The 8,927-nt window shown below is 41.3% G+C and overlaps 1 protein-coding gene across 1 annotated transcript; it reads left to right on the forward strand.

Annotated features, from left to right (window-relative positions):
* The first annotated feature begins 3,827 nt into the window (after positions 1–3,827).
* On the forward strand, positions 3,828–5,473 carry LOC124275215 (arylsulfatase B-like). Its single transcript, XM_046710704.1, has one exon. The coding sequence runs from the start codon at positions 3,849–3,851 to the stop codon at positions 5,289–5,291; it is 1,443 nt and encodes a 480-aa protein (XP_046566660.1). The 5' UTR covers positions 3,828–3,848; the 3' UTR covers positions 5,292–5,473.
* Positions 5,474–8,927: the final 3,454 nt, after the last annotated feature.

The following is an 8,927-nucleotide window of genomic DNA, read 5'->3' on the forward strand; positions in this document are numbered from 1 at the left end:
TCATTGGCGTACGGGAATAAATCTTTGATACAAAGTTCTTCCAAGACTGTCGTTTACTTTGTTTAAAAGGACGTCGAGCCTATGGCATTGTTTATTTTAAAATTATTTAAATTGTGTACTGCAGGGTGACGGCAAAAGTATTTCTCTGCCTTCTTCCTACACTTCCTAGCTTGTTTACAATCGTCAGTAAACCATGGTTTACGAACATGTGGTTTAGCAGAAGCCTTAGGAATAGTTTCATCGGCAATATTATTCAGTTTAGCAGAGAACAACTCAATCGGATCTGAAACATTGACAAAAAGGTCAGATTTCAAGTTGTCAGCACACAGTGTCTGAAATAATGGCCAGTTAGCCTTATTAAAATTCCACCTTGTAGTAGATGGGTCATCACTCGGGTTTATAGCGGAAAGTATTGTAGGAAAATGGTCACTTCCACACAGGTCATCGTGGACTGACCACTTAAATTCGTTGTAAATATTTGGGTCTGTGAGCGACAGATCGAGTGCAGAATAAGTTCCCGAACCAGGGTGTAAATATGTGACAGATCCATCATTAAAGATGCATAAATTATTGTTTGAAATGAAGTCCTCAATGATTTTTCATTTATTGTTGGTATCGGCACTACCCCACACAGGGTTATGGCCGTTTAGATCTGTCATGATTATACATGGTTGAGGAAGTTGGTCAAAGAGATCCTGAAGATCGGACTGCTGAAGCGCTGAAGAAGGAGAAATATACAAAGAACAAAGCGTAAAGGTTATCTGTAAAGAAAGACGGACAGCAATAGCCTGAAGATTGCTTTTAAGAGGAACCGGGCTATGGATAACACCCTGCCTCACGAGAATAGAGCTGCCGCCAGTTGCTTTATCACCTGGAGGGGAGAATGAATGGAAGTAATTGTACCGACGCAATTCAAATTTATCTGTACTTTTAAAGTAGGTCTCTTATAAACTAAAAACCGATGGATTAAAATCTTGTGATAATAATTGTAGATCATTAAAATTATCCCTAAGGCCTCTGCAATTCCATTGTATTAAATTAATAGAGTTGTTCATGGCGCTTCAGCCGGGGATCTTGACCGCGAGGAACGTCTACTCCCTCGCCCTGGCTGTGAGGGAGTGACCTCTATATCAAGAGGTCCAAACGGATTGTGAACCGTCACGGATGATGTCGAGGTAGATGGTACCTCTAAATGCTGGAGCATTTGCTCTTGGCAGCTTTTTCTTTTCTTTATTTGACAACTGGCTAACTTTTGATTGTGTCCTGGTTTTGTTCAGACAGAACAAAGCAAAGTCTCTGGTTCTTGTTCTGTCTGGACGAGGCAGATGTTGACGAACTTTGCTCATTTTTTGGAAAGAGTGGGTGTATTCATTGATTGTTACTTGTTTGGTTTTTACCCAAGATATGGGTGTCTGGCATGAAGTTGAAACTTTGGTTTGATGAAACTTTGATGAACAGGGGTAGAAACAGTGGCTGAATATGTTCGAGTTGTAGTAGTTTTAGACTGTCCAGGTATTAACTTTTTGGCTTCTTGGTAGGAGAGGGTTGTTAGTTCATTTTAAGAATCTTTGACATGATTTCAACGATGCCACGATGCCATGACCGCTACAGTTAGCACATCTGATGTCTTTTGTACATTCAGTGTTATTATGAGCCCCCACTGCAACGGGAGCATACTGTTTTACGAGTGCATTACTTGGCACCGTGTCCAAATTTTTGGCATTGCAGCGGATTAGGTATGTAGACATCAACTGGGACATTAAAGTAACCAGCTTTAATAGCTTTTAGTAGAGCCGACAGCCCAAAGGTGAACAGGTAAGTATTTGTTTTAATTATATCTGCCTCCTGTTTTCTGGTAAACCGCTTAACAGCAGTTACTCCTTGGTGTTTCAATTCATCAACGATTTCTTCTTCTGTCATGTACGCCAGACAACGAGATCGGTCACGGATGATACCGCTGCAAGAGTTCAATGTCCCGTGCACAGAGAAAACATCCTGTGCATTAACAAACTGTTGTAATCCCAACAAGTTTACAGATTGTTGCCTCCCGGCACATTCAAAAAGAAGTGAGACAGAACGAAGACGTGTGACGTTTGCTACCTCTCCACAGACACCTTTGATGCCCATCGATATAGCAAACGGATTCAATGTTAATGGACTTCCATCTGCTGTTTCAGTAACCAAGAATCTCAGCCATGAATCCACTAACGCTGAAGAGACTTCATCATCAGATGATGTTGAAAGATGTTGACGTTTATTCGTTTTTGAACCAGGGGGGAATGCTGTGAGCCATGGTAATATAATGATTTTTAGCAACCCTCATCTCCACCTGCCATCGAGTGTCAGCAAAGACGATCCTGCAGTGGAAACCAAACTGCCAGATCAGAGCTGCAGGGATGCTACACTCCAGAAATACAGACATAAATACAGAGACGGATGATACGATGTGCCGTTGAGACTGACATCCAATAAGCGAGGGGGAAAAAGACCAGCGCCTTGAGCATGTACTAGTTGCTTGGATATGTGCGCTATATAAATATCCTATAATATTAAATAATATATAAAAAGACCTCACAGGTGCTGTTATAGGTTTTGTGAAAAAGCCGTGTTTCCAACACCTACATGGCGTCTTTATTGTAGATCTTAACAAAAGGACGACCCAGCTGGTAATCACAAAGAAAGAATGCATGCTCTAAACTTGCCACGACGCACGTTATCTGTTGGAAACCTTTAAAGGTCACATGCAACCAAAAAATCAAACATAATTAAAACACAATTATCACTTCTTCATGACATATAATATGCATTGCTGATTATGAAAAAACAAATAAACAAAATTATAAGCGTATAATCGCAAATCAAAAGTGCAATATTTTGTACTTGGGTTTACCTCCCTCGAAACGAAGCAGCCGGGATACCGAACCCAGTCAGAGCGGGTGGGTGTGCACTCAAGTGTAACGGCTGGTTCATTAGCAGATGCCGCCTTCACGGGTCAATGTGTGTGTATATATAGAAAGTGCGGTTTTGTAAATACATGCTCATTTTTTTGTGTATAACATTTTGCAATCAACAGACATCATAACATGTCATGTGTTCAAGTATCACACCTGCCTGTCTGTGTAATTACATAATGTGACAGAGACCGAACTCGGGCCATAAATCAATGCGTTTTGTTTATGGTGTATAGCCTGATTGGTGTTAAGTTCAAATTGCATGTGGTCAGTGATCGCAGTTGTGTATTGAATATTGTCATTAGCAGACAGGCAGGCAGACACACTGGTGTCAATAAAACAAGACATTGAGTTTTGTCTGTGACAGCGACATATCTATATCACAGTTAGAAATTGTGTCAACGCTAAATAATGACATTGCTTTTAAGTATCGAACTGAGAAAGTGACTCGGTAAGAAGAACGTGTGGTGAAATAGACGAATGAAATTATATAAACAGTTTATTTACTGTCATAACATACAAAAAGCTCGCGCCTGTGAGATATCAACAAAACATTATGAAACTAGCTCACACCAAAGCCTTCACCGAGTATTCACCAGACAGCCCGCTTCCAAGTTGCGCGAACCTATTTCACTGCGCACGTGCTATGAGCGCAGCCAGCTGTTGAAACCCGTATTCCCCAGAAAAGTCTGGGGAAAATTAGTGAAACGTTTGAACTCCGATTTCGCGCGGTTTTTTTCGTCGCGTTATTTTTCAACTTTATAAGTTGAATTTGCATTTTTGACGCTTTTTTTCGGTAAGTCCCTACCGAAAGGTAACATAATCTGCAAAGTTGTGTTTTACGTTGCATGTGACCTTTAAATAGAAGCACACTGTACCACACTGAACAGAAACACAATGAGCCTCCTGTCAGCTGTATGTATTCTCTTGGCTTTTGGGATCTGTGAGTGTGCAGAGAAACCTCACATTGTTTTTATAGTTGCTGATGACCTTGGCTGGAACGATGTCGGATTTCGGAACCCTCAAATGATCACCCCTAACCTGGACAGACTGGCTAAAGCTGGTGTCATCCTCAACTCATCCTACGTCCAGCCTCTATGTTCGCCCTCCAGAAATTGTTTCATGTCGGGATATTTCCCGTATCACACAGGACTCCAAGATGGCGTTGTTGGGATAAACGCAGCAAAACATCTACCGGCCAAGCTAACAATAATACCACAGAAACTGAAACAACTTGGTTATGATGCCCACATTGTTGGAAAATGGCATCTTGGCTTCTGTAACTGGAAGTATACACCCACAGAGAGAAGCTTTGACTCCTATCTTGGATATTACTCTGGAATGGAGGACTATCTAACCCATATTATACAGGACCATGAAGGTAACGTGGGACTGGATTTTCGCTTCAACAAAACTGCCTATAGAGACGCCAACGGAACCTATTCTACACATATATTTGCCAACAAGGCTGTTGAAATCATTGAGAACCACGACACCAGTAAGCCACTCTATCTGTACCTTCCATTCCAGGCTGTACATTCACCTCTTGAAGTTCCACCTAAATATGAAAATATGTACAAGAACATAGCAACTATGAATAGAAGGATTTATTGTGGAATGGTGAGTGCTTTAGACGAAGCTGTTGGCAATATCACTAAGGCATTAGAAGACAAAGGTCTCATGGACAATCTCCTGTTGGTCTTTACAACTGATAATGGTGGCCCTACATTTGTTGCTGCCAATAACCTGCCTTTACGAGGAGCCAAGGCTACACTATGGGAAGGGGGAACGAAAGGAACTGGATTCAGCTACAGTAAATCCCTCCTGAAGAAGACGGGCTACCTCAACACTGGAATGATGCATGCTGTGGACTGGTACCCGACATTGGTGGAGTTGGCTGGTGGAGAGAACACAGATCCCAACATGGACGGAGTCAGTCAGTACGACATGCTCATCAATGGTGGACCCAGCAAGCGGAATGAGTTCGTCTACAACATCTATGACGAGATTGATGCAGCTGCAATCAGGTACGGCGATCTCAAACTCATGCAAGGCAGTCCGGGAGATCACAATGGTTGGGCTCCTTTGCCACATCTGGGAATTGATGAAGGTGTCTATGAAGCTGATAACCAAACATTCCCTCCTTTCATGCTCTACAACATTACTGCAGATCCAACCGAACACTTCGACCTCTCTTCCAAGTATCCAGATCTACTGGACATGATGAAGAAGAGGCTGGAGAACTGGAAGAAGTCTCGTGTTCCGGCCCAAGACCCTACTCCGGTTCCTGCATCGAACCCGAAGTACTTTGGTGGTGTATGGAGTCCTGGATGGTGTTGATGTCTCTTTTCAAACAAATACTTCCCGTTTCACAAGAACGAAATCTGTGTTATTCAGTGTTGACGGTTATTCGGTTGGAAATACTTAATTTTATCTGTAATATAGTGTATGAATAAAGGAACACTGCAGATGGGGATATAAATACCAGCATAGTCCTAAATATCAGCCGAGTGTGAGTAAAATTGTAGTCACCAATTGTGCTCCCCTCCTTGCGGATCTGTTTCTTTATGCATATGAAAAAGAATTTCTGCTTGGTTTGGCAAAATCAAAGCAAGGTAATTTGGCCAAGAAGTTTAATATAAGCTTCAGGTGTATCGATGATTTGATATCGTCCAGTAACCATCCAATAGACAATTCCCTTTCACTGATTTACCCACCCGAAGGACACAAGTGAGACCGCCCCAACTGTTTTTATTAGATCTATGCATAAAGAGTGACAAAATCACTCCACAAGGCTGTTTGACAAAAGGGATTTCAACTTTCCAATAGTCAACTTTCCTTACATGTCGAGCAATATTTCATCAGCTCCAACCTTTGGTGTTTACATTTCACAACTTTTGAGATACAATCGAGCATGCTCTTTGTACCAAGATTTCAATGAGCGTCATGCCACTTATGCTCATATGTTTTTTTGTCAAGGTTACAACATTCAATGCCTCAGTAAAGCTTTTAAAAAGTGTATTGGTAGACATGTTTAGGATTTCGAAACTGGATGCATCATAAACACAAACAAACACAAAGTGCAAGATATCATAAAACCTCTTTTGGATCAACTCATCTGAAAAAATATCTCACTGAAACAGTTTCACATGACCAATAGTTCAGCGGGGTTTTTTTTGTTTTTCATTTTGGTGCTTTTGAAATTTTTGGTACTTTAAAAGAGGCGAAATGCAAGATACAAGACGATCCGACGATACGAATTTTGCCCAACTAAATTTGGAGAACATGTTTTAAGTTGTTATTAGACGGTGTTGTATTTGATACGGGTGTCCCAACCCTCCACAAATGCGCCAAAAGTATTTGACCTGTTTACAGTCTACACCTTCAAAGTATAGAAGCTGTCTACCAAATTCGGAGATTATGTTGAGATTTTAAGCTTAGTTGTGCCATGGTGCACCTCACATGAAAGCTATGTCAGGTACTTTGATATCGTGGGAACTGTATCATCGCGGCACATGAAAACATCGGGAAAGCAGAAACACCACGCCCCGCATCGGCGGTTTACATATGCGAATTCATTGCTCTAGTAAAAGTGATTTATTTCAGTAAAATGCCACGTCCAATCGTAGGTATAGTAAGGTATTCATCTTTGTAGTACGTTTTGACGCCTACTGCCGTTGCATCTTGCACGAATCCAAACTTACTTGGTCCAGAGTAACTCTGCAATAACTATAGAGTCATCTGCATTACTATTAAGATTCGTTAATGTTGGACAGTGCCAGATGCTTGTACCGCGTGTGATAGTACTATATGCCACATTATTTACCACAGAAATGAAGTCATCTGGACATATATAAGTCAATACCAAATGTCAGTTGGCGTTGGTAATCCCGATAGATACAACATTAACAACCGCGATAAAAGAGTGAGTGTGTGTGTATTGATTTACGTCGCTTTTAGCAATATTCCAGTAACATCACGACAGGGGACACCAGAAAAGGGCTTCACACATTGTACTTCCCATGTGGGGAATCGAATCCGGGTCTACGGCGTGACGAGCGAATGCTTTAACCACTAGACTACCCTACCACCCCGCAATAAAAGAGTTTCAACGCATTTGACTACAATATGTGGAAAGGTCGGTTACATATCTTTTGATTTTCATCACATAAATTAGTAATTGACAGAAGCTGACTTTCTTTAGATGTTAGTAGTGAAGCCTTATTGTGTGATTGTCAACCGTTTCGCTCAGAATTAGTTGTCTTCTTCAGTTGGTTTCGTTCTTTTGTCAGCATTATCATTAGTCTCTCCTACATACCTAAAATATCCAAAACAGCCCATGCAACTCTATAATACTTGGCAAGTCTAGATTACTGAAAAAGTCTCGTGGCTCATTGGAATTTATTTTAAGTCTTTTTTCGTAAAATATGTTCATTTCAGAAGCACAATGTTACTCTAGTCTTACCATAGACACCGTACTTTTAACATGTCATGTCATATGGTTACTCTCTTCTCTCTCTCTCTCTCTCTCTCTCTCTCTCTCTCTCTCTCTCTCTCTCTCTCTCTCTCTCTCTCTCTCTCTCTCTCTCTCTCTCTCTCTCTCTCTCTACCTCTCTCTCTCTCTCTCTCTCTCTCTCTCTCTCTTTCTGTGTTTGTGTGTGTCTGTGCGCGCGCGCAAAAACAAAAAAGTCATCATGGTTTTTTTATTGAGAATATTATCAACAACAAGAGCAGAGGAGTGCGCCAAAAAGGAGGGGCGCGGAAATGACTCGCTTAACAATGCCAATACCAGACGTGACCACCATTTGCCTTGATAAAAGCGACAGAGGGCATTACATGGTTGTACACAGCTTGAGGGATGATCTTCAAATTCCAACCAAAGATAGGCCAACCTTAGCTAGCTTTACCGACTGGTTCTGGTCCAGACGTTGTCGTCATCCCAGGCATGTTCAATGGAACGAACGTCACCGGACGGCCATGGTAGTATAACAAGTAATACTGCCTCCATAAGTCTGTTACAACATGTGTAACGGCTGGATGGGTATAATCCTGCATTAATGTAACGGTACGTCCCTGCATTTACACAAAGTGTACAACATGATCATGGCACCGTACGCCATTCAAATTGGCATTAACAAAGAAACATTTTACCTAACATCTGAAGACCTTGAGGAAACCTTGCATCGATAAAACATTCTCCTGAGACGCATGAAGACCCTTTCACGACCATGAGAACTGTCAAGATGAAACCTGGACTGATGTGTGAACAGTCTACTGTTCTAGTCTTGCCTTCTGAACTTCCGCTCGCGTCTTCATGAAACTAGGTGTTTCTGCCGGTGATGTGAAAACAAGAACTGGATGTCGGGACCGGATATTTTTCATTTTATCCCAGCTGACAGGACGGTTATAAGGCAAAGCAATACCGAGATACAACCAGCCCCAACTATGCTTCTAGATTTGTCAGCATCATACCCGAGACAAAGGTGCATATTCTTGTTCATTTGATTCGCCTCAAATTATGTTTCTGGGTTTACGAACATCATACCCGTACACGTATTCGTGGGTTTCGCCAAAAAACTTCAAAGATATTCAGAACTTTGGGGTTTCCTTCCAGATTAACCTGAGACTCCATGATATAAATGGAATGCTGTTCAAGCTGCGTTAAATCCAACTCACTCACTCACTCACTCACTCACTCATTCATTCACTCCAAATCACCAAACCACCCACCCACTTTGTGTTGTGCACTGAAAACATTTTGTAACTGTGTTCGCCAAACTTTAGGAAGCTTGTATGTTAAAGTTATCTTTAAAATATTAAAATGTAAAACATTTATCTTTGCAACATCTGCATAGAGTGTAAGGTGTATGTCTTGACAAGTGAAATATCCAGCTGGTAATCTGAAAGAATGCGTCCTTCAGGCTTGTCGTGACATGCATTATCTATAGAAAACATTTAAATAGAATCACAATGTAT

This window comes from Haliotis rubra, unplaced genomic scaffold, assembly GCF_003918875.1.
Source record: "Haliotis rubra isolate DU_JTF1 unplaced genomic scaffold, ASM391887v1 Scf2, whole genome shotgun sequence".
NCBI classification, from domain to species: Eukaryota; Metazoa; Mollusca; class Gastropoda; order Lepetellida; family Haliotidae; genus Haliotis; species Haliotis rubra.

What these genes read in the sequence shown, in the direction of transcription:
- LOC124275215 (XM_046710704.1), top strand. Translation starts at nt 3,849, where the DNA reads ATGAGCCTCCTGTCAGCTGTATGTATTCTCTTGGCTTTTGGGATCTGT.